We start from the raw sequence: 26279 nt of genomic DNA on the forward strand, positions 1-26279 counted from the left end.
ATTTTATGTGTGCAGCTCTGAATTTTCACAAACACCTGTGAAACTAGCACGAGGCTTAAGAAACGTTACTGGTACCCGAGATATTCCCCTTGCATACCTTTCCAAATACTACTCACACAACACATATCTTGTGGTGCCTCCACTTTAAATCAAGAGGCAATGTGGAAGTGAATAGGAGGGAAAAGTTTGGTTCTTAACCTTTCTTAGATCTCTGGATCTTATCCTCAGAAAACTGCACGAAGTACTGTTTCAAGGACTTGTAGTTTCCATGTTAACCTCAAGAGGCTCTTAGAGTAGTACAGTTGAGATTATGGCATTTTCAGGTAAGGTGGTGGGAATGAGAGAAAGATGGATTTGAGAAATAGAGTCAGGGTTGGTAACTGAATGAGGAAAGTGAGGAAGAGTAAAGAGTCAAGGTGCGTTTGGGTGGTTGGTGCCCTTATTCACTAAGATGGGCTGGGGAGGTCAGTGCACCTTGTGTGGAGTAAGGAAATTACTAAAGCTTTTGAACCTGAAATGTTTGGTCTATCTGAGACAGTAGAGATGTCCAGAGGTAATTGGAGATGTGGATATGGTACCCAGGGAAGAGATCTGGGCTAGAAATTGACTTAGGAGTTCACCAGTGTTTAGACACGAAAATGAATTAAGGCTTAAGAAAAGAAATCTAGAGATGGAATCCTGAGGCCTACTATTGTTTAATGAGTGGGCAAGATGCAGAGGAGACTGAGGGAGGAACAGCCAGAAGTATGCAGAACCCAATACGAAGTGGTAACTACTACAGGAAAGTGACCAGGCGGAGTGCTGCAGAGACGTCAAGGAAAGGTTGAAGGGTTTAGATTTGATCATCAGAAAGTCATTAGATGAGTTTTGTAAGAGCAGCTCTGAAATCTGGAAGAGCCAGTTTTCACGGGGTCAAGTAGTGTCTGGAGAGTGTAGATCATCAGTTCCCAAGTACCATCAATTCATGACAAAGTTTGATGTTCTACATTCAAATGGTAAAAATAAGGACAATGTAGTATCTTTTTAAAAAGCTAAATTGATTAAAGACCTTACTTTATTCTGAATTTATGCACCTCCTTTCTTAAATAAAAAAGTCTTTTTATGAAATAATAGTAATTTTAGGGAATGATCTGTTGAATGTATGTCTTTAGTGGAAAAGAAAAAATTGACAGCCTTCTTTCAATTATTATTCTTACATCTTAATTTTACTAGTCTATAAAAGGGAATAAAAAGTAGATTACTTGTCTGTGAGTATAAAGATAGATGGAGCGAGTATTTTCCCACTCTGAAAAGATAGACAGTTGAGGGGGAGGGTGAAGATAAAGGAGACCAGGTGGAAGTTGATTAAATTATTAGATAAGCAAAAATGAATTCTAGCACTAAAGGAAGGATTTTCTTTGGAGGCTTTCTTCCTCCAATTTGGGAGAAAAGGAAAGAGGACAGATTTAGTGTCAGGGGAAGGGGAAGAAATAAAATGCACTATAGATGACCCATTTTCTTTCTTTTTTCTTTTTTGAAGAAACAGCCCACTCATTTCTTTTTGATGCGGAAGATTGGCCCTGAGCTAACATCTGTTGCCAATCTTCCTCTTTTTTTTTTCCTTCCCTAAAGCCCCAGTACATAGGCATATATCCTAGTTGTAAGTCGTTCTACTTCTACGTGGGACACCCCCAGAGCATGGCTTGATGATAAGCTGTGTGTAGGTGTGCGCACAGGAGCTGAATCGGCATACCCCAGGCCACCAAAGCGGAGCATGAGAATTTAAGCACTCAGCCATGGCGCTGGCCCTGACCCATTTTGAAAAAATAGTCAGATTCATATTTTGAGAATCAGGGAAGAAAGAGGGGTGGACACCCTTAGGCGTAGAGTTGGAAGCCTTGTCAATAGCAATAGTAAAGATTTGGAGTAGCAATGGATGAGAGAACCAAACGAAAACTTGGGGAGGGCTGATGGGGTTTTGTTTGGGGCCCAGCTGAAGCAGAAGGCTGTGAACTCATAATGGGGTTACTCAAATTCTTTGTGGGAATTAACACATGGAACAATTTTGAAAGAAGATTAGGGTTAAAGTAGATAAAGAAAAATATTAATTAGTAGATGAATTCAGGTTTTCCAGAGAAACAACAAACCAATAGGATGGCTTCATACACAGATGACAGACAATAGGAATTGGCTATTGCGATTATGGAGGCCAAGAAGTCCCATAATATGCCATCTGCAAGCTGGAGAACCATGAAAGCTAGTGGTGTAATTGAGTCGGAGTACAAAGGCCCAAGAACCAGAAGTGCTGATGTTCAAGGACAGGAGAAGATGGATGGCCCAGCTTAGGCAGAGGGAAAATTTGCTCTTTCTCCACCTTTTTATTTGATTCAGACCCTCAACGAATTGGATGACGCCCACCAGCCTTGGTGAAGGCAGTCTTCTTTACTCTGTCTACAGATTCAAATGCAAATGTCTTCCAGAAACACCCCCACAGAGCACCCAGAAACAAGGTTTTACCAGCATCCCTTAGCCCAGTCAAGATGAAACATAAAATTAGTCATCACAGTAGAAAACATTTTTAAACGAGCAAGTAAAAGGAGTCTTTGGTGGCAAAAAACAAAAACAAAACTGGAAATCACTGTAATTACTCTATTTCTATGTAATTTTGATGAGTGAGCTCTTTCACTTCCATCAGTCTTCCTAAAGGAGGATGTCATCAGCAAACCTAGGGGCGTACACAGCATACCCAGTTGAGCATGATACGTGTTTGGAGAATAAATTTCAACTCTTTTTTTAAAAAATCTAGTCCAGATATTCCAATCATTTTTAAAAGTTACTGTTACTAATCAGTATTTGATACCTTTCACCTTACTTCTCTATCTCCTTCAAAAGTATTTTGTGGTTTTGGGTGGTTGGTGGGGGTGGGTTGGTTGGTTTCTTTTTAATTAAGGCCATCTCTATGATGCATGGACAAATAGAAGAAGAACGCATACATTTACTTTACTGCACAAATGGTACAAGTTCAGTTATGTATTTTTTAAATACCTGCCAGGTGCTGTGTTAATACTGTAAGTATTAATTACATCAAGCAGTGTTTTATCCTCAAGGAGACTTTTGGGAGTGAATAGTAAGCCATGTGTATTCCGTACTGTAAAGACGGGAAAAATCACCTAACTTTCCAAAATCCTGTTTTGATACATTTTGCACGAGTATGCAATAGCATGTACCTCTCTACCTGTGCTATTTCCTGCCCAGGAACTGTGTTCTCAAGAATACATTTATGTCAGTCCAATGGCTAAGGTAAACCTCCACATCACGTCACAGTCATTGTGTCCCTGGAACCAAGAAGTGCATCATAAATTCTTTGGTCTGTAAATTCCCCCGGGGTAAAACCAGCGCAAGACAGGGAAGGAAAAGTTGGAAGTGGCTGCAGAAAGATCCCTTGACTTTGACTATCTTAAGAGGGTAGGGTAGATTTCTCTGACACCTGAGACCTCGGACTACAGCTTAGCCCTGTCTGTTCTGAACTGCCGGAAGAAATAGTGCAATGTTTAGATGATGCTCTATATTTCACTGTGTCCCATACTTAAAGGGCTGAGTCTGTGCATGTATGTAAGCCTCTTTTTGAGAACTTGATGTAGGAGAATTTTGAATTTTCATTTTTCCCAGTGCTTGCCTCTCGGGTTGCAATAAAACAGAGGCTTTATTAGGGTGGTAAATAGCTATGCTACATAAGGAGAGTTTGTTGTTTTCTCCAGTCTAAAGTCATGTCCACTCACTGACTTCCACCAACAAGAGACTAGGCCCTATGTTGGATTGCTACTATACACACTTAGCTCACTCCCAGTTTCTTCCCAATCCTCTACATCGTAAAAAGTAATTTTCAGCAGAACTCTTTTATCATGTTATTCCCTGCTGAAAAATTAATCGCAAGTCTCTATTTCTCGTTACTTCAAGGCCGGACTTTCCATAATATTCCTGCCCACTCTCCCCTTCCCCTCCACTGTGCTGCTCCGTTTGACCTCACCATTCTGATCTAATTTCCCACAATTTCCTCAACATACCCGATCTGTACTGCAGTCAGGACCCAGTTAATTCATCTTCACTCCCACTCCAGTGCCTTTACCAATCTTCAAGAGCCAAATGATGGGGAAAAAGAATATAACCAATATTTCTTCATGACTTACGTATCTGGCAGCATACGTTAAATATTGCTAACCTCGCAGCAACCATATGTTACAGATGAGGAAACTGAGGCTCAAGATCCCAAGATCACATAACTATCAATAAACTGTCTGCACTTCATCCAACCTCCTCTCTAAAGCCCTTTTGATCTCAGCTCCCAGCCTAAGCCACTGTAACGTAGCACATTGTTGTGTTCCATTTTGTTTCTTCACTGTATCCTTGTCATCATCTCAATTGTGAACATACACGGACCATGTAGTATCTTTATATCACCAATCATACAGTAGGTGCTGAATGAATACTTGTGGACTGATTTTATATACGTTTATATATAGTGATGCCAGTACTGTTAGACTATTCCAGAAGGGTTAGGCCACACTGTGCTACAGCCAGAAAACCATGTTGATTTGAGTCATGAAAAACGAGCTGTGACTGGCTGTGTTGAGTCTGCCATTACTCCTGTCTGTTAATTCATCCTCTCTAGAAAATGGGCTTAGGGAATTGGTTGCATTACATCAGGCCTCCAGGCTCTATTGAGCGTGGGTAATTCATCTTTTACCCTAGAATTGTGGCAGATATCATTCTAAGAACAGGTTCACAATTCTTTATCTGAGATCCTTGAAGGGATATGTGTTTTGGAAATCAAAATCTTTCAGATTTTAGAGAGTAAATGTATTGCTTATGCTGTACCTTCTGCAGGGTCTGAGCCAGCACCTCCAATCAGACACATTAATATCTCTGTGTCCCATCAAGTGGAATAAAGATGACAGCCTTGAGTCAGGTTTGCCACCAAATAATCTGCCACAGACTCACGAGAAAACTTGGTTTTCAGAGCTTTTTGGATTTCAGGATTATGAACCTATTATTGAAATGTATTGACTTATCTAATCTCTCAATAATTTACAATACTGTACTTGTCTATATCTTGGAGACGAAGAAACTGAAACACAGAAAGGCTGTATAATGTGTCCAAGGTCACATGGTTAGTATGTGGCACAGCCAGCAATTGAATCAAGACTGTCTGACTCCAGAACCTGTGCTTTTCACCACCACGAGTACTCCCTCCCAAGACGACTTTGCAAATCACACTAACCTAAGTCTCACCTACAGGTTGTGACATTGGACAACTTCCACAGTGCACTGGACCCCAGATACCCCGCTGTCGCTCTGAGTGAAATGTAGATGTCAACTGGAGTCTTTCACCCCAGGAAAGCTAAGTCAGATGGACTTGAAGTCCCATTCCTGCTCTGTCTAAAGCCTGCTCCAAGATTTCTGCAAGTTTCTAAAGGCTTATAATTTGATTGTCACAGTCAGCTTCTGCTAAATTAATTCACATTATGAATCAGTGTCTTGTTTTTGTAAAGAATGATATAATTGCATATGTGAAACTCAGCTCCTCCTCTCAAGACAAATATCTTTAGATTGCTTGGTAATTCTCCCACTTCTGAAGAGATCTTTAGTCACCTCCCCACAATTTCATACTGCCCTAGCTTCTCCCTGCCTTCTGTCTTCCCCTCTTTTCTCATTTCTTCCTTTCTCCTCGCTCATTTCCCTGCCCCTTCCCTCCTTCCTCTCCTCTTTCCTCTTCAGAGCAAAAACAAATTCCTCTTTTTATTCCTCCCAGCATTTAGTAATGTTTTTGTGGCTTGGCTTTTGATACTTATGCCTTCAAAGTCTCATCTTCTCCCAGTGAATTATAGAAGGGTTTTCTTACACAAAGGCCATTCTAAGAGTTGCTTCCCCTTTGCCATCCAGTGATGTCCAACCTAAGTGCCATCTCCTCCTTTTCTGCACCCAGCTGTACATATCCACTCTCTTCCCCCCTTCCCAAGCTGGCCAATGGCATTTGTGTTTCTTGGTTAGCTACTTAAGCTTAATTGTCTGGCTTGCAAATGTCATGGCTACCCTAAAGCTGAAACCTCTCAATTATTTTCAGTGCCTAGTACGAGGTTTTGTTTTTAGTAGGTATTCAGTAACTACTAGAACAAATCTGACAGAGTAACAAAACCTAGGAAGCCACTAATATTCATTCAGTTAATGGAAATGGAAGTCTGTAGCCTCCTACAGTTGATAGAAATTGAAGTCTGTAGACTTGTAACACTTGTCTTCAAATTACTCTGAGTGAAGGAAACTACTGGGATGGAGATTTCAAAGACAACTTTAGTGCTTTACTCAGGAAAGATATCAGATGATAGCCAGGGAAAATGCATTATATAGATCCTCACACCCAGTGAAATGTAATTCAACCTTAACCAAAAGGCATAAATAACTCAGCCTTGATTATAAATTCACGCTCAACCTGTAAACGAGAATCTAAGAGATTTCTTTACAACATAGGGTCAGTCAGTGATGCTGCATAAGCTCTAGATAAAAATCTCCTGGCAGAAGAGCTTTGTCACACCAGGTTTTACCAGCGTTTAGGACAGCTTAGCACATTATAGGAGCTCAAGTACTCGCTGATGGAATGAGTGAATGCAGTACAAAATGTCGAGGACCTACCACACTAGGGGAGAGGTATTGAGTGCTGCCTGGTCCCCTGCCCTTCACTTCCTGACCGTGTGTCCATTATAGGGTAAAGAGACCTGAATTTTAATCTCTCAGCTCTACCCTAAACCCCTAAATGTGTGGACTTAGGAAGTAATTCAACTGCTCTAGGCTTCGTTTTATCGTCTGTAAAATAAAAATCTTGGGCTGAATAACCTCTAAGATGGGTTTGAATTGCTTGTATGAATATAGTTGTCTTTAGAAAAGTAATATGGGTGCATGGAAATCAACACTCAACTGTTGTAGAGGCACATAATAAGCAAGAATCTCCTTCCCCACACCCCACTCCCAGGTCTTTCTCCTCAAAAGAAGCTCCTTTGGACTAATTCTGTCTTGTTCCTCTAAATAATATGCTTAGGCCTCTATTTCTCAAGTTTTCCTTTTTTTGGAAGATTAGCCCTGAGCTAACATTTGCCACCAATTCTCCTTTTGCTGAGGAAGACTGGCCCTGAGCCAACATCCGTGCCCATCCTCCTCCACTTTATATGTGGGACACCTGCCACAGCATGGATTGACAAGTGGTGCATAGGTCCACACCCAGGATCCGAACTGGGGAACCCTGGGCCACCAAAGCGGAAGGTGTGAACTGCTGCGCCACAGGGCCGGCCTCCTCTATTTCTCACTTTATCTACTCTAAGCAATATCGTTTATCCTTGCGCTCTTCAAGAGAGGGAATTTAGTTTACTCCCTTCTCCTATATCTGAAATATAGCTATGAATATTTTAATCATTTGTATCCATTTCCTTTATTACTTTAATGGACTTAAAGCACTGTTTCTTTTTTTTTTTTAAAGATTGGCACCTGGGCTAACAACTGTTGCCAATCTTGCTTTTTTTTTTAATTTAAGGATTGGCACCTGGGCTAACAACTGTTGCCAATCTTTTTTATTTTTTTCCTGCTTTATTTCCCAACATCCCCCTGCCCGGTACATAGTTGTATATCTTAGTTGCAGGTCCTTCTAGTTGTGGGATGTGGGACGCCGCCTCAACGTGGCCTGACGAGCAGTGCCATGTCTGCGCCCAGGATCCGAACCCTGAGCTGCCACAGCGCTGGCCACGGAGCCGGCCCCAAAGCACTGTTTCTTAACCCATCCATTTTAAGTAGATGCTGACTCCCGCTAAGTCAATTAGTGCTCCCTTTACTTCCCTCCACTTCTCCCCCTTGAATTTCTCAGCTTCTGTCAGTTAAATCGTTACCTTTTTCTTCACCAAAATCATTACTTTTTTCTTTTTTTGAGTGTAATACACCCATGGGATGGTTCTTGTTTTCTTTTTCTTCTTCTCCCCAAAGCCCCCCAGTACACAGTTCTACACTCTAGTTGTAGGTCCTTCTGGTTGTGCTATGTGGGATGCTGCCTCAGTGTGGCCCAATGAGCTGGGCCATGTCCATGCCCAGGATCCAAACTGGTGAAACTCTGGGCCGCCAAAGCGGAGCATGCGAACTTAACCACTCGGCCACGGGGCCAGCCCTCAAAATCATTACTTTTATGTTGTCCAAAATTATAATGTTTAAATTCTCTATTGGAACTATGGTTGTCTTTAATGTTTTTTCTGTAGGTAATTCTGAAAATTGAAAGTCAATAACGTATAATTATGGGAATATTATTTACTGCAAAAATTAGTGAACTTGGATGTGTGGAGAAAGGTGTAGTCCTGTGTCACCAAACCTCAGACTCTTGAGGAGGAATGCTCCAAGCATCAAAGTCAACTGAATCTTGTATTGCACTCCACATGTTGCTTGAAATCTTTTTATGTTTTAGCTTGCCTCACATTATGATTGGCTTTCAATTTTAAATATCCTCAAAATTGAAATCTAGCTTGGTAGTTTTCAAACTTGGCTGGACATCAGGGTTATCAAGGGAGCTTTAAGAAACCCTGATACTTAGAGGATCCCACATTGAGAGTTTCTGATTTAATTGGGCAGGAGTGTGGCCTGACCATCTAGGGGGCAGGGTGGAGGTGGGGGTGGTGGTTAAAATTTTGCCAGGTGATTCCAATGAGTAGCCAACGTTGAAGACCCTGACCATTAACGTCAGTCATGTCTAGTAGAGTCGAAGGTAATGAAATATACTGAACACTTTGAAAGCAAGAGCAGAAAGTAAAACCTGATACCAACTGAAGGTTCATAGAACATTTTATTTCTTTTGTAGTTGCAGCTGTCTCCTTCATAACCTACCACTAAGATTGTTTAAGACGATGTACTTCTCTGCACTCAGCTTCTGAGGTGTTTCATTCAGTGGTCGTTGCTTGGCTGGAGAGCTGATTTTGTTTTAAAGTCTGTTCTTGCCTTGGGTGGAAACTCAGGGGTATGGGAAGATGAAAGTGTTGCTAGGAAACAGGTGAAATTTCCTGAAATCCTTAATATTCAGACTTACGTTTCAATAACTGATTCTCTTTCTTATGTCCAAGAATTTGACATGTATTTTGTTTCCAACAGTTTCAGTCTAATCTTGTGTAATTTCCAGGGTCAGTCAAGAAGTTGTTGCCTTTCAGCCTTCCTTCCAAGACAGCTAGAATGGTGAGAGCCAGGCTGGCCAGCCTCAGGGTCTAGTAGGTGTAGCAGGCTGTGAAGAGCGACTGGGTGGAAGCGGCACTAGAAGAGCCCGTGTGAAGATACTGGCCTTTGGCTGCCTGGCAGTTAGCCTAAAAGACAAGCGCAAGAGAGGAGAACGAGTTAGAGCCATGCAACCCTGTGCTTGGCCCTCTCTGCTGCTCCTTTGAAACCAGCTACACCTTTACTTGGGTATTTTCCTCCTTACAGTGATTTTGCACAACATTGCTGCTGATTCCATTCCCTTCCTTATATAATATGTTGTCTCCTTCTTCATCCCAGTTTTCTGAGCATTTCTTTGGCAAGCCTGAGGTTTGTGTCAGTTATTGGGAAGGTTTCTTTTTAGTGTGAGCAATATTGCAACAACAGTACTAGAAATTAAAGTTGAGAAACTTCTCATTAGTATAGTGATAAAGGAATGGAGATTTCAGTCTTAGCCGTGGGGAAGCCGGGAATTGCTGTTGAAGTGGGCTGCTAGGAAACTGGCCAGATGTCATGGCCAAGCATCAGGCAAGATGCAGCTGAAGCTACGCTGTAACAAAAACACAACTTATTTTTTAAAATTTTCCGTTTTCTACCTATATTTGTCCATAAGAACATGTAATTTTATGTAGTTGTTATATCACTTGATTCCTTGTGTAAATTCCAATTAAAGATGAGTTCAGAACTATGAACCCTGTAATAATATCCAAATGCCACTCAGAGGTACCACATCTTCAAGTCACTGTGGCTATTGTCTGCTCTCTCTAGGACTTATTTCTGCATCTACAGTGATTTTCAAAGTGTGTTAATGGCGCTAGGCACTTGTTAGAAATGGAAATTCTCTAGCTTGACCCTGGACCTTCTGAATCACACACTTGGTGGCTGGGGCCCAGCAATCTTCATCTTAGCACAGCCGCCAGGTGGTTTGGACACACGCTCAAGCTTGAGAACCACCACCACAACCAGCTCTCCATCATCACACTGTAAAGAACTACCTCTAAAATCTCACACTTCACTTACGTCCCTGAGATGATTTTTTTTAGCCTCCCTGGGGCCTCCCTTTCTTTAGCGCCTCGTCACCAAACTTCTGGCTACACTTGGTTCCTTGCCCAGCCTCCTCTGTGCTCTGCAAGCTGATTAAGGCTATCACTCAGATTTATTCTTCCATCTCCCTGTTAATCTTTTATTCTTCTAGCCTGCTCTTTCCCATGTAGGTTGATCTGAATCTTCCTGCATGCTTAAGAGAGCCATTGGGAAAACTGAGGATCTAAGTTAATATACCACAAAATCCTTCTCATTTCAGCTTCGGCTTGCCTGGTGCTTGGACATGGCATTTGGTCAGTTTCCTAGCAGACCACTTCAACAGCGATTCCAGGCTTCCCCACTGTTCAGACCGAAATCTGCAATCCCTCACCACTCTGACAGAGGCCCTCCAACCGCTACATCTCTTCACTTCTCCAGACCCGATTCCAAACCCATTCTCTTTCTTCTTTGCTGTCTCTTCCCTCCTTTCTAAGACCAACTCTGCCACCTCTATTTGATATTTAGTGTCATGCAATCCTGTTTCCTCCAAGTCCTTGTCCTCTGAATGATGTCCGCTCTCCTCATCTCTAATCTCGCCTCTGGCTCCTTCTGCTTTGCATTGAAACATGCCAAGCTCTCTCCTATTTGGCTAAACACTAAGCCCCCTGAAGGCAGTGGCTGTATCTCCCTTGATCACCCCAGTCCTCAGCTCACAGTAGGTAATTCAAAAAGGAATGGTTACCACTTGAATAAAACCCTTTGTTGTCCTCATTTCTCCTGGTAACTTTTCTGGGTCTTCTTCTGACAAACATCTTGAGTGGGCACCTTTCCTCTTCTCTCTCTATTGAAACTGTTTTGTTGAGGGTCACTGATATGCTCCTACATGCCAATCTCAGCCTTTTCTCAGCCTTTATTCTGAATCTCTGTGTAGTGTGTTGTTGTTGACTCCTTGAAACTTGTTTCTCTTTGTTTCAGAAACCTTGCTTCCTCCTGTCATATTATTGCTGCTTGTCTTGGTGGCTTCTCTTCTTCATCTTCCCAAAAGGGAAGGTGTGCTGGGTTCAGCTCTTGGTCCTCTTATCTTCCCTCTTAAGTGTCTCTCTGGAAACTGTCCTTCAATCTACTGTCGTCAACTACACTCCCAGTGTGGGTAATTCAGAACTCCCTCCAGACCTAACCTTCCTGCTCAGCTTGACTGCCACATTTTCAAACACCCAGTAGACACTATCTGGAGATAGCTTCATGGCCTGAAAAAGCAGTGCTTATCCAGGTGAGAGAGCCAGGCCCCAAGTATCCACTTGATCAAGGAGCTAAGAGGAGTGGCATCTTACCAGGGCCCGCTTCATAAACGCCTCCTGGGTAGCCTTCTTGTTTGCAGCCTTGCCACTCCAGGCAGCCAGGGCACTGGCCTGCAGGGCCCGTCCGTAAGAGAAACTCAGTTTCCAGGGCTTTGGGAGCGGGCAAAGGTTGATTGCATTGAGGTTGAGAGTCGCATCCTCTTCACTCATGCCGCCAGACAAAAAGCAGATGCCTGGAAAGAGAGAAGCCATTCCACTCTACTAATCCTAGCATATGCACCCTGCTTCAGAAAACAAGCAAGGAGCCTAAAGGAAAAGAAATATCTCAATCTTTTCTCTACTTAATTGTGTGAGACTGGGTCGGAGAAATTAATTCACCTCTGCTGAAGCTGGGCTAAGGAGAGAAGGGCTTTAATAAATAAGGAGGATGGTAAAATATTGAGGAAATCAATGGATTGTGTGCATTTGGACAGACTCAGGATGCATGGTATCACGGAGCGCAAGGGGGAAGTGCTGGCTGCCTGTGAGAAAGCAGAGGTCTGTTTCATCGATAGAGGCAGACTCCTGGACAAACACAAATGCTTGTGGCACTCCTTCAAAGGACGAGGGCTAAGACTTCACACTAGAGGAGAGAGAAAGCCTTACCGGGAACAGCAGCAGGAACGGTCCGGTGGAGAGCTGTGACAGTGGCCATGGCCACTTGCTCTGGAGTATACTTCTTGGTGCAGGCATGTCCAGCAGTCACCATGTTGGGCTTCAGCAAGGTGCCCTCCAGGTAAACATGATGGTCATTCAGGGCCTTGTAGACAGCAGCCAGGACCTGAAGGACAAGAGGTCCAAACAGGTGAAACCCAGAGCCAGCCTTAGACTCATCTGACCTTGGTCCTTTTATACCACAGGGACACAGGATGAAGGAACTCCCATGTGTTGCTTGGCCAAAGGTTCCCAATCAGCCTCTAGGCCTCATCAGGGTACCGCATTGCAAACCACAGCCACTGAGCACAGCCAGCTGGCCTATCCCTGCCTCGCCTACTCCAAACGCTCACTGCGTGGACTGTTGGTATGACTCTGCCTCCTAAAGGCCCTTCACTTCTTCCTTCCCATTCCTTCCCTTGGTCAGTTGAGACAGCCTTGATTTAGGCAGCTGGGGGCATCTAAATTGGCCTCCACTCCCCATCCCCATAGAAGCTAAGTGGTCATAAAACATACGTTTTAGAGACAGAAGTGTTTTCAGATCTCACTTCAGTCCACCCAATTTTGCAAGTGGAGAAACTGAGGTCAGGTTACATTATGACTCTCTTACTTTCTTACAGATATACTGTGGCTAATTTAGAAAGTCACATGGGAACAAATGACTTTTTAATTACATTTTCTCATGGGAGTCTCACCTCTTATTTTAAAATTTCTTAGTTTACACTTAATGGAACTGAGGCCCAAAAAGATAATATGACTTTACCCAAGGCCACACAGCTGGGAACATGGATTCCCAAACCCTCGTCTTGGTACTGTAAATCCTATGCTTTTTCCATAAGGAGCATATTATGTGCCAAAAAATTGGAAGGTTTCATAACACCTCCTAACCTTCTCAATGCTACATAATGATTACAGCTGAAGAATATTTCATATATAACAGCTGATATGGGTTAAGTAACAGCTAGTACTTAAAAACAAGGTTTTTCAACTGGAATTGGGACCTTTATGTTCAAGACTCACCTTCTCAGTGACATACTGGCAGTGTTCCAAGTCATGGTCTCCATCGGGAATTACCTCTGGTTCAACAATGGGAACCAGCCCATTCTAAAAAGGAAAAGGCGAGGGGAGACAAGGTGAAGCTCTGCTCACCGGGCTCCTTTCCTTAGGAGGATAGTCAGCAGTTGCAATGGGTATGAAGTGAAGCCGTTGTGGAGAAACACTATATCAGTAACTTAAAGGCAGTGAAAGAAATTTAATGGGATGAATAGTGAGCATTTGTGGCTTAGCCAAAAAATAACAGTGAGGTTAAAAGAAGAAATATATATTCCTGGGAAGGAGGTAAAATAAATGCAAACCTTTAATTTCTCTATCTTATTCTGGAGATTGTTTCAGCTACCTCAGAACCTAGCTGTCACTCTTTTAGGCCAGTCAAGCTTAAATCACTAAGAAAGATGCCTCTTGTGTGGGTTAATTAAGGAATTAAGTAGCGTTTACGGTTCTAATTGGGACTTCCCAGGTGCCCACAGCTCAAGTAACCCCACCATAGCACCCACACAGCAAATCAGACTTACTTGGATCCCAGAGACACTTCAATTTACGTTGAAAACCTTAGCATCAAGTCACTATCCTTCAAGAAATTATTTGGATTGGGACTAGATCAGAATTATCACCTTCAAGCTGGAGATCTAAGAGGGTCATGTCTTGGACATGGTGGGGCATAGACATGGTAGAGCATAGACAAGCAAGTGCCCCGGCCTCAAGAACCTAATCACTTTTAAGACTCAGCTTCTAGAGCTTTGGCAGATGGCAGCAGTTGATGACATGGGCCTTTCTGGCTCATGGCTGACTTGTGGAACCAAATCTTTCTCTACAACATTTGACTATAGCAAAAGTGGTGATAAATGCCACCAGGATACACTGATGAGAGAAGGCTCGTGTGTAGTTATGGAAAAATTGGAAAGAGTGGCTCTGAAGAAAGTTCTTGCCTACTTTTTTTTAACCCAAGGGGAAGGCAGAGCACCTGCTGACAGATGCTGGCGTAGCGGGCCAGGGCATTGGCGTTTTCCTGGACGGCAAGGTTGGATGGACACTGGTTGTCAATCCTCAGCACAGCACGCCACTTCCCAAAGTCAGCACCGTCTTTCTTATACTGAGCACAGCGTTCAGAAAGGCCATCGAGCCCTGCAAGTCACAAAAGACAGAAAGGCTTCTTTGCATCCCTGTCCCTCATCCATGGGGCCACTGATAAAGTGAAGAAGTTCTTCCTTGGCTTAGCTTTCAGTCACAGAGCTTGAGGACCAAAAACATCCAAGCAAATAAACATAAATCCCAATACTGAGCCAAAAGACCTGGATTTAATAAAGCTGGTTTTGATGTATAGAGGATACTTCATGAGACGAATAGAGGGAACTAAAATTTGTCTAGTACTTACTATGTTCCAGGCATGATTCTAGGCATTTTGTACACCTGATTTCACTTAATTATCATAGCCCTAATACAGTAATCCCCCCCATCCCAGGGGGATACGTTCCAAGACCCCCAGTGGATACTTGAAACCACAGATAGTACTGAACCCTCTGTATACTGTTTTTTCTTATACATACATACCTATGATAAAGTTCAATTTATAAGTTAGGCACAGTAGGAGATTGACAACAATAACTAATAATAAAAGAGAGCAATTATAACAATATACCGTCATACAAGCTACAGCAGATCTTAGCAACCTCAGTATATAATTTTTTCTTTCCTTATTAAGTCAAGACCTTTCACCTTTTCATTTAAAGTAAGCACTTTACAGCTTCTCTTTGGCACATCCAAATGGCCAGCATCACTACTCTAGCACTTTGGGGACATTATTAAGTAAAATAAGGGTGACTTATACACAAGCACTGCCGTATCACCACAGTTGATCTGATAATCGAGATGGCTGCTAAGTGACCAATGGGTGGGTAGCATATACAGTGTAGATACACTGGACAAAGGGATGATTCATGTCCTGGGCAGGTCGAAGCACAGGATTTCATCATGCTACTCAGAATGGTGCGCAATTTAAAATTTATGAATTATTTCTGGAATTTTCCATTTAATATTTTCAGACTGGGTTCACCATGGGTAACTGAAACTGTGGAAAGCGAAGCCATGGATAAGGGGGGACTACTATAGTTGTTCTCCTATTGCAACCTAATAGTTGTATCATACAACCCTAATAGTTGTATACTCATTTTACAAATTTGGAAACTAGGTTCCCAGAGGTCAAGTGACTTTACCAAGTTTGCGAAGCTAAAGAGTGACAGAGCTGGGCTGCAAATTCTGCTTTGCTAACCTAATGTTGTGGTTTATACTTGTCTACTTTGGCAGTGAAGTACCTTGCAAAATTATCTAAGTAGTAAGTGATGGAACCAGGATTCAAACCCAGGTGTGTCTGATCCCAAAGCTTGGGACATTTCCTGGATTTTTCTCTAAAAATAATATTCCCAGGTACAGAGTATCTTTTCTGTGCAAGGCACTGTGGTAAGCACTTTATGTACGTTGCCTGATTTAATCCCCACCACTGTTCTGCAAAGTAGATATTGTTATCGCGTTTTGACTGAGCCTCAGAACCTTTAAGTGAGTAGCCTGAGGTCACGCAGTTATTAACTAGAGGAGCTGGGATTGAAACCCAGGTGTGTGGCTCTAGAACCAGTGTGATAGGCCCATGTTGTTTTCCCTTGCTCGCCTTCTTGGCTTGCTTTCATTTCTAGCATGCATGGGCATGAAACATATCAGTGGGTCATCACCTTACCTTGAATGGTGGTTTCTTTGTTTGTTCCGGCAAGGGGAGCACCTCCTTGGTCTAACTGTGAATACAAATAATTAACACGTAATTAGCAGGTGTCAGATGTCCCAGTAAAACACAAGCAGAGCCCCTGGTGCTAACAGTTCTCATGTTTCACAAACCAAGGAGTTGAATTAGGAAGGTGTATTTGGGGTGAGGGTGGGGGGGATACACAATCCAGTCCATAGCAGAAGGGAAGTTACCCGGAAGGAACATGTACGGTGTCAACCTAAGAGGACTGGAAGCACAGGCCTGGAGCTTGGGAAGGAAGAAGTAATCTGACAGTTCCTGGGATGCAGAGGTGCCGTAGAAGAGCAGCTTCGCTTAAACTATTTATTCAAGAAACATTTATTAAGCACCTGTACATACCAGGCACTGCGTTATTACAGGAGATGAAGAGAATAAAGATGCAGCTCTGCTCTCAGTAAAGCAGAGGCTAAGCTCATGAGCCCAAGAGGTAAGCAGCCTGGGTTTGAACTGGCTCCAATTTTGCCTTGCTGTTGGCATGTTACCCCTTGTAATTCCACCTTCCCACCTCATCTCTAAAATAAGGATAATAATTGAATCTACCTCCAGAGAAGAGGATCAAATGAGTGCTTGGAGTTGTGAGCACTCAGCGAATACTAATGCTCACTCTGGAGAAGTTCATGCAATTTTGGAAGATCTAGTTACAATAGAACAGTGAGTGCTTTAATGATAATAGCTATCATTAACTAAATAACAATCATGCAACAGGAACTGTTTTAAAAACTCATTTCATCTTTATAAGAACCTTATGAGGTAGGTACTACCATTCCCAGTTTAGAAATGAGGGAATTGAGACTCTAAGAGATTAAGTACCTTGTAGAAAACTTGGGTTGAAAGAAGAGGGCACTGGATGAAAAGTCTAGAAGATGATCTGGTTCTCAGTGGAGAGATGATGACGGAAAAGAGTGAGGACAGAAATAAGATGATGAGAATGTTCAGAATGTTGGCCTTGCCCCAGATACCGTGCTGGGAGTTTGGCTGGGGTGAGGCAGAGGTGAGATGGGAACCGAAGTATTCACCTTGATTCCCACCACGATCCCCTTTTCCTTGAGGATGTTTCTGAACAGCTTTCCCTCGCTGTCCTTCTGGTAGAGGGTCTCGTGGAAAAGGATCACACCTCCGATGCTCTGGTTGATGGAGTTGTCCACAGTGAAGAGCATTTCTCGGAACTGCCGGCGGTTCTCTTCTGTGTTCTCCACCTTGATCCTTTGCAGGCGGTTTCCCATGGTGCCTATGGTGGGCAGCCGAGGCAGTGTAAGGAGCAAGCTGGGGCTTTGCTGCCACGGTCCTCCACAGCAGCTCAGTGACCCTCACCAGGATGGACAGCAAGACTCTCTTCTTCATTCAGATCTTCAAAGCTCCTGCCTCTTTTTTTTGTCTCCCCAGCAAAAGGCCTTGGTTGCTATCAGGATGCTGGTTAGTAAGTGCAGGGACTGGGCATGTGTGGGTCAGGGTGGAAGCCACCAACTGGGTCCAAGTGGCTAGGTAAGACCCTCAGGCCTCTGGTCCAGCTCTCAATCTGACTGGAGATACATACCATGAAAGGAGGGAGGTGGGACAGACTCTTGACTTCCTTGGCTTCTATATTTTATGATGCGGCCACACAGGCCTGCCACTGCTCTCCCTCATGCCATCCTGGGCTTCTCTCTGCCACAAGCCCTTCCCTGTTCCACGTGTGGACACTTCCCTGCCCTCCCTCCGCTTCCTTGGCTGACTCTACACTGACTTCACATAACAGCAGAAGGTTATGTATCTGACCACATTCTGGTTACTGGGTCCCTCCTGGCCTTGCTACAGCTGGATTCAAATGACTCCTGGAAAGAGGCCCTAAAATGGAAGGTTTGTGCCTCTTCCCTTGGTTCTTGGAAATCTGCCTACTGGAACGACAGGACTCCAAAGGTCCACGCTTACTGACTCTTCTGCTCCCACTCCTGTATACAGAAACCTTTACTTCCTCTGAGAGGAAAGAGAGTACAACTATCAAGTTGACTTTGCTAAGTGTAGAAACAAGAGTATGCCTATTGTCTGGTGCTTCTTGCACTCACCTACAGACTCATCTGCAGCCAGGATCCCCTTGCCATTGGCAACAATGCGCTGGGCAATTTCTGAGAGCTCCTTCTTCTGTTCTGAGGTGAGGGCTGGAAATCGGTGGGCCATGGTGGCAGGACTGGAAAAGAGTACAGGAGAGGCGTGAACAGAACTGTGGGTGGCCTGATGGAATCCTGACCAAGATAGCCAGGGTATTGAGACAAAACCTTTAAGCCCTCTGACATTTATGGCCTATTTCCACAACTGGATAAACAAATGAAGTCTGGGGTTTTTCCTCATTTGCCTGAGTAGTTGCAAGTAGCCATCATAGATGAAGGGTAGGATGCCAAATGGTGATCCTAAATAGAGTGCCTTCTAGGAAAACTTTGGGATCACTGATCCTGCTTCTGAACCAACTGATTAGTGACCCACTGAAATCTGACAAACAGACGGCACTGCAGTAATTGACAGTTTCTCTATTCTGTGGATTCCTGGTGCCATCGGGTACCCTAGATGACTTGAGGCCAAGACAGTGAGGATTTTGACCTCTGTGGCCGTTCTCCACTTTGCTCTGTTAGCCTATAGTCCAGACTATTCTCCAGGCAACAAGCTTGAGAGGAGAAACCACCACTTGGCCTTGAGGTTAACTTTCCTTCAGCTTTGGAACCTGGAGTTGGGGGGAGATGAGGAGGGGGCGGGAAGGCTCGTTTTTCTTATAGTCAACCACCTATGAGACCATTTGAGGCAGATGGGGAAGATTTTTCCTAAATGCCTCTGGGCTGGAGGTTCTCACAGGCTCTAAGGATGTCAAAGTCGTATGGCGATCCCTGCTCCAGTAATTCTCGCCTTCGCTGCCTTATCAAGGAGAGACTCTGGCTCGTAGAGCCCCCACCCAAACAATCTCCTCAGCAGTGGTCCTCTGAAGAGCGTCATCGCTCCTATTCAGCTCCTGCTTTGGGCTAGTCTTGAAAATGCAAGCCCACAGGCTCACATTTTGGGTTTTAGAAAGAGTGATTTTGCATAGGTTGAGCTATCAAAGAAATCAAATCATAGTAAGGATTATCTTGAGTAGTCTCCTATCCAATCCTGCAGCCTCCTCCTTTCCTCAGTTTCCTCTCCCTCATAAAGTCATATACCGCTGTAGTGTGGTCAGCAATGGAAAAGTAAAGATGTTTCCTTAAATGAAACAAAAAGAAAACATAGCCCAATAATAATAGCAAATTATCATTTATTGCCAGCACTCTGCTAATTGCTTTACAGGCACTATATAATTTATTCCTCACAACAATCCCAGAAAGTAACTGGGCGTTTCCCCCCTCCCATATAGTAAATAAGGAAAGAAGGTAAGAGAGTTTGATCACTTGTCCGTGGACAAATAGCTAATAAGGCACAAAATTGGGATAAGGGGCAATAGTCTCCTCTGTCAAGGAAAGAGTAAACTTGGTGGGAGGAATTGACTTTTGGATGATTCTAACGTCCTTGATGACACCCCCCCCAGAGTACTTGTGATGACATCCCCAGAGTACTCCAAATCCTTGGACTGTCGATCATTATCCCCACACCACTGACATCACCAATTCATAGCCATCTGACACGTCCACACAGACGTTTGCTGCTAATAGATCAGACAGGCCTGGGGCCACGTACCAGTCTGCCTCCTGTAGCTGGAACCATGGGCAAGTCGGTCATTTCTCTGAGTCTTAGGCTACTATGGATTAAATGGTGAAGATGTCTGCTCTGGTTGTCTCATTGCCAAATAGGTCAAATGTGACCTGTGCGCATGCTACTCATCGTAGTTGCTCAAAATTATTGCCAGCACTCTGCTAATTGGTTTACAGGCACTACACAATTTATTCCTCGCAACAATCCCAGAAAGCAACCTGGCATTTCCCCCCTCCCATAGAATAAATAAGGAAAGAATGTAAGAGAGTTTAATTATTTGTTGAATCACATGATAAATAGCAAGATGCTTTATAACGCATTATGAAAATGTAAGGTATTACTATTTTTTTAATGTTTTAAAAAATAATTACCTAAGGGACTTCCATGTTTCTGTTTACTACCAAGCTATTTTCTTCAGACCGAGTGTGCTGACTCAACCAGAAGAACAGAGGAAAGGTCAAATCGAACCAATACTGCTTATGGGAAGTTAAACTTCTACAGAGGGATTAAAGGTCTGTACCACATCAGCACAAACAGCGCCCCTCTGTTAATCATAAAACAGGGTCACAGGCCAATGTTCACCACTGGGAGACAGGAAGCCAGCAGGAGTGGGGAATGGGAGAGAACGATTTCTGTGCCCCGAAACCTCTGCTCATGGAGCTCTCAAGTCAACTTTTTTTTCAAGTGTGACTTTAAGTTCACATTATATTACTGAGTGAAAAAGCAAGTTTCAGAGAAGTATGCAACATATAATATCATTCTTTAAGTTAAAAATATATACTGTTTGTGGGTCTATATAAGCAGAGAATAACCACCATGCATCACCTCTGGGGGATGGGATGGAGTGGAGGGACTCTCACCTTTCACTTTATGGATTTTTTATAATGTTTGATTTCTTAGTGAACAGGTTTACATATTGCCTGGTTTACTATACATACTCCATTAACAGGAAATATGTGTACAAATCTGGGGGAAGGTTGTGAGTATGAACATATATAAATAGAAGATAACCACAGAAAAGCAGAGCTACAAATGACCTCAGACAGATCTGCAGCAACCTGCGAACTTTAGAGATGAGGAAACTGAGGCCCAGGAAGAATATGTCTGATGCCCCTTCTAAGTTGTGATATGCTAGAATTGTAAGTCACGTCCTATTGGTTTATGACTTGGAATCCTATTTTCAATCCTTTTTCAGCATAATGATAGAGAGAACCCTACAGTGTGGTTCTTTCTCTCTTCCTTGAAGAGGTTCTGTGAAAAGATGATAATTTGTAATATAGGAACATTTAACTCCTGGAGAAATGAAAGGCAGTGGCGAGTCCATGTGCTTCTCCATGTGCGAGGCAGATGGATTTTCAGGAAGGCAGACGTGAGGGTCTTAATCATTGAGAGCCTATGATTGCCACCCACTGTATGCAGCATTCTTATATATGGATGCATGAAGATGCCCATAGCTTCATGACCCACCCCAATGCCACAGTGACAAGGGCGGTGAGACGCTTTAGGACAGCCTGATCCCTGGCACCTTTGAACATGTGTGGAGCAGCCCAGAAAGAGACCTGAGTGTTGCTCTTTTGTCTAAACTGGAAAATAAGTCAAAGGATCGCTTAGGTTTACAGCAGCTACACCCCATTCCCTGCCCAGGACCTCTGGTCTAGCCTGGGCCTGAGTGGACCCCAAGGGTGCTCAAGTGATGATGGCAGCGGAATTTGAGCCTCTGCTGGATCCAAACTGGCTAATGGAGCCCTAGGTAACTATTTAAAGAGAAGTTTATTTTATTTATTTATTTATTTATTTTTGAGGAAGATTAGCCCTGAGCTAACATCTGCTGCCAATCCTCCTCTTTTTGCTGAGGAAGACTGGCCCCAAGCTAACATCCGTGCCCATCTTCCTCTACTTTATATGTGGAACGCCTTCCACAGCATGGCTTGACAAGTGGTGCACAGTTCCGTGTCTGGGATCCGAACCAGTTAACCCAGGCTGACGAGACAGAATGTGCGAACTTAAACGCTGCACCACCAGAGTGGCCCCAAGAGAAGTTTATTTTAAAAGACAGCATATCCTCACAGCACGCCTATTTTTCAGATGGTAGAACAAAAGTGCCAAAACACATCAACAGTTTTTAATTGCAAATATCTTAAGCTGTAGGGTCTTCAAAGTGTTTAGTGCCAGTAGAAAATGTCACAGAAAGTACCAAACAAATGGACAGCTTGAGAATTCATAATCAAATGACGACTGTATGCTGTATGATGTTGCCATTGTCTCGTTTGAGCTGTGGGTGAAGGCTAAGGGCAAATCACGCGCCAAGAGTTCATTTCTGTGACAAAGAAACTTCAGTGCTAGTACGAGTCAGTGTGGGAAGAGAAGGAAGAAAATGACATAAGGTGATTGATATTTAAATACACCATGGAACGGAAGCAGTTGTTATGGAGAAAGTAGAAACGAGCAGCCATCTCAAAAATTGAGTGGAACCTAACCAAAAAGGAGTATTCAAGTTGTTTTTCCCAGGCCAAAGACTCAGAAGAACCCTTACAGGTAACACTGGTAACTGGCAGCAATCCTGAGCATTTCGCTGCCACTCAGAGCCAGGAAAGGCGTGAGCGAGCACTCATGCTTAGGGAGAAAAGCAGTCATTGCAGCAGATGATCACATCTCTCCTGGAAACAAAAGCAAACAAACTTTCCCCTCTACATTAACCACTTACTCCCCGGGGAGTCCAGATAGACAAAAGAGGATCTTTTACTTACAGCTCCAGAGAGGAGAGTGCTCTTAGATGTCAGAAGCTGTGGATGAGGCAGCAGCTGCCAAGTAGGACGAACCTTGGGGAACTCACAGTTTTTATAGACTTCTCATCAAAGTTTTTTTTTTTAACTTTTGCCCTCCCCTCCCCACCTTGGCATGGTAGGGAGGTGTTTATCCAATACCTCTGATTGGCTCATAAACAGCCAATCCTTCTAATCATGCTCACACACTCATCGCACTCACAGAATGTTAAAGCTACAAGGGATACCTGGAAACCACATAGTGCTTAATCCAGACTCTTCGTTTCACAGGTGAGGAATCTGAGGCACAGGGGACTAGGGGATTCCCCTAGGTCATGCAGCTAGTGAGTGACTGAGCTCTGGAGTCCACTAAGAGAAACAGGGAAGAATGTTGGCTTAGCCCCAGCACTTACTCGACACTTGACCTTATCAAAGGTGCTTTTTTTTAATTTCACTGAGCCTTAAGTTTCTCTTCCATAAAGTGGGATCTCAACTTCATAATAGCATTAAATGAATTTGTAAAGCACCCCCCTACTGTAGGCATTCAAAGACCCTCCCCAGTGTGCCAAAACCAAGCTGGGCTCCCTGATGTCTTTAATGCCAGAACACCCTGTCTTTTACTCTATTCTTATTCTTTCTCAATCTTTACATTTTTGTCTTCAAAGTTGGCAAAAACCAGAATGAAACTCAAAGTGGTTGATCTAAGCCATCAGCTCCCCTAGATATGGTACTGTCTGGGGATGGCTTCACTCTACAGGGCTTTCTCCTGAGCGTTCAACCAAAATCTAATTCAACAGAAGATAAATAGAAATATAGCATGCTTCCCGAGGCAAACAATGAATGAGGCAAATAAAAGTTATGGGGAAATCTCAAAGTAATGAAATGACCATGATCACAGGAAAGTATAAATTCCCAGGAACATATTCTTTTGTAATAACTCATAAAATAGGGGGCAAAAATCAAAGTGCTCAGCGGAATAGAGTGTAACGCTAGAATCTATGGGTGAAAAAGTGAAGTGTCAATAAGATGAAAAAGAAAGAGAGAACTAGGTTGTCTAAATAGAGTTTACGCTCAGATAGCTTCCAAAAGTGGGTAGTGTTAGACATTGGATGTGATTATTAAAGGAAATCGAAATGTTTGAAACATAAAATTGAGGCTCATTTGGCTAGGGAAGTTTTGGCCAAGGCCCGCGCTGAGGATAGCAGAGGCTAGACTAGGTAAAGGTGCCATCAGCACTCTTGACTCCACTTGCCACCCGAAGGCACACTTTCCGGTGTCCCCATCTCAACCTGGGGCTTCATTCATCAGACCAAGATGACCTCATCTGAGGACATGTAAGTTTCATCAGCTTTGATTTTGTTCAAAGGAGAATGGAGGAAGGAGAGATGGATGGCAATGAAAGAATGGAGAGTGGAGCCAGTGACAGTTGTTGGGAGTCAGGACTTGGGGGCTCACTACTGTGACTAAAACATTCCACCTGCTGAGAGAGGCATGGTAGAAATAATTTTACTTATGCCACTAGTACTCATTATTCTTGTTATGACAATGACAACAATAACAATAATAGATTTTTGTGAGGTTCTATGATGCATCTGAGTTTTTTGACACATGATCTCCAATCTCAGCACCTCTCCGAGGAAAGATTTATTACCCCATTTTCTGGATAAGGAATCTCTGGTTCAGAGAGGGCAAGTAACTTGCCTAGAATCACAGGACAGGTACACGGAGAGTCTGTCTCACTCCCAATCAGTGGTCTAAAGCAGAGCGGTTTACACTTTGGTGAGCACAGACAGCATAGATTAGCTCTTCCTCTCTCCCCCAGCCAGTGGTTTACAACCTTGGACCTTAAACCTGCATCAATCAGGGAAGAATCACATGCGTCGGCAGACCCAGGTGGCCCTGCTCCTGCTGGGCATCGTTTCACGTGAACAGCAGGCTAGCCAGGCATGTCAGAGGAGCATGAGCACGCCTGCCCCCGAGTGATGTCACCTGCTGCTGCTCCCATGCCATCAGCATTTGGCCACCTGCAGGGTTTGCAACTGAAACTCAAAGTTCAGGAAAGCAAGGCTAAGGCTTACTGGGCTAGAGAAACAGCAACTCCTGAGCAGCACAGACCACCGGCTAGTTTTTTTTCCTATTAGTCTCTTAACACTATCAAATGTTTAAAATTGAGATATTGTGATACATAGAAAGACCGTGGGACTTGGAGGCTGTGAAATATTGGGAAATCCTCCAACCTGTTTTGTCCTCAGTTTCACCATCTGTAAAATGGGCTGGTAAATGGGCTCCATCAGAAACTGATTATGGAGCATGAATGAAATAACATATGACTAGGACTTAGCACACAGTAAGTTTGCATTAAATAGCTGGATCTGAATGCGTAATTCTGATTTAGAGGCCTCCAACTGCAGACTCTTCTAATAGGCAACAAGAACATACCATTCATGATCATGACTCTCAATAGCTCCAACAACTGCCTCATTCATTCTCCACTCCCTGCCTCACTCTAGATACTTCTGATGTGAACATGAGATCTACATAAGCCAGCCGACAGGCCATGAGTTAAATATATTCATGCACAGTATGAAGTCTGAGTCCACAAACAAACTGTATGTGCAAATAAATTGCATGTATAGTAGAGTTACACTCACTGTAGGATTAGTAATATTATAGAGAAAGAAGTTTCATAAAAAGGGGCCACATTTACACAATGCAAGGAAGAACCACGGTTGGGTCACTGTGGCATTTAAAAGTACCTTATCTAACCTGTGGTAGGATATTTCCTTATTGTAGTGCAATCTGCTTTGGGGGTTGGGATGGTCTTAGGACTGTGCAACCAGCGGTCATTTTTTTGGTCACAGAGATAGGCTTAGTGTTATTTCAGCATAGCTCACAAAATTTTTATTGAGGTTCTGTATGTAAGGCATTGTGTTAGCTACAGAGATGTCTTGTACAGGACACACTTTCGTAGAGAGTACAAGATGAATAGGACTGGCCTGTTCTCAAGAAACTTATAATCTAAGCAGGAGGAGAGAGTTGAGGTCAGGATCGAATCAAATCAAACCAAATAAGAGAATGTATATAAGAATACCAAGAGATTGCTGTGGTGGTGGTTATTATTGCAGTGTTCACGGAAGACTCTATGAAGTAACGTGAAAGAAAAGTCTAGATAGTCTGGATTTTTACATGACCAGGCTATGCACCATACCAACTGATTTAGCCCATCAGACTGTAAGGCCTATGCGCACAGGGGCGGTGAAGCCTCCCACTGTCTTCCAGCACCGGCACCACGCCTAGAGCACGGGAGGCATACAATCAATTTTTGTTGAATAAATGAATCAATAGAAATACAAATATATTTGTATCGACTTCAGAAGAGTCTGGAGTAACTGTCTTATAAGTATTATCCCTGAAAACTTCAAAATAATTAAGAGACATAATATGACCGTTAATTTCTTCTAACACTATACTAGGTTCTGAAAGCTCTTCTATCATTGCTCATTTGGAATTTTGTGAGAATCCAGGCTACAGCTCCCCTGAAATGCTGCACATGAACCATGGCCCACCCTCCTCCTTTAAAAAAATAGCAGTAAAATACACATCACATGAAAAAGCCCCGTAGTATGTAGTTGTATATCCTAGTTGTGGGTTCTTCTAGTGCTCCTGTGTGGGACCCCGCTTCAGCATGGTTTGATGAGTGGTGCTAGGTCCATGCCCAGGATCTGAACC

The 26279-nt window shown here is 43.3% G+C and overlaps 1 protein-coding gene across 1 annotated transcript; it reads right to left on the reverse strand.

The window, feature by feature from the left end:
• Window positions 1–8823: 8823 nt before the first annotated feature.
• On the reverse strand, window positions 8824–22954 carry ALDOB (aldolase, fructose-bisphosphate B). Its single transcript, XM_001504011.6, has 9 exons — window positions 22536–22954; window positions 18144–18265; window positions 17118–17329; window positions 16039–16093; window positions 14275–14435; window positions 13275–13358; window positions 12207–12381; window positions 11595–11794; window positions 8824–9350 (listed from the first exon to the last, which is right to left on the reverse strand). Exons 2-9 carry the CDS (start codon window positions 18253–18255, stop codon window positions 9255–9257), a joined length of 1095 nt encoding a protein of 364 aa, XP_001504061.2. The 5' UTR covers window positions 18256–18265; window positions 22536–22954; the 3' UTR covers window positions 8824–9254.
• Between the last annotated feature and the right edge of the window lie 3325 nt (window positions 22955–26279).

Source organism: Equus caballus, chromosome 25 (genome assembly GCF_041296265.1).
Source record: "Equus caballus isolate H_3958 breed thoroughbred chromosome 25, TB-T2T, whole genome shotgun sequence".
Taxonomy (NCBI): Eukaryota; Metazoa; Chordata; class Mammalia; order Perissodactyla; family Equidae; genus Equus; species Equus caballus.

Bases quoted from the DNA above. Each gene is read 5' to 3' on its own strand.
- ALDOB (XM_001504011.6), bottom strand. From the start codon at position 18,255: ATGGCCCACCGATTTCCAGCCCTCACCTCAGAACAGAAGAAGGAGCTC. The intron at 13,359-14,274 runs GTGCTCTGCCTT...TTTCCTTTTTAG, and splicing joins ACGCCAGCATCTGTCAGCAG to AATGGGCTGGTTCCCATTGT. The intron at 11,795-12,206 runs GTAAGGCTTTCT...CTCTCTTTCCAG, and splicing joins CGTTCCTGCTGCTGTTCCCG to GCATCTGCTTTTTGTCTGGC.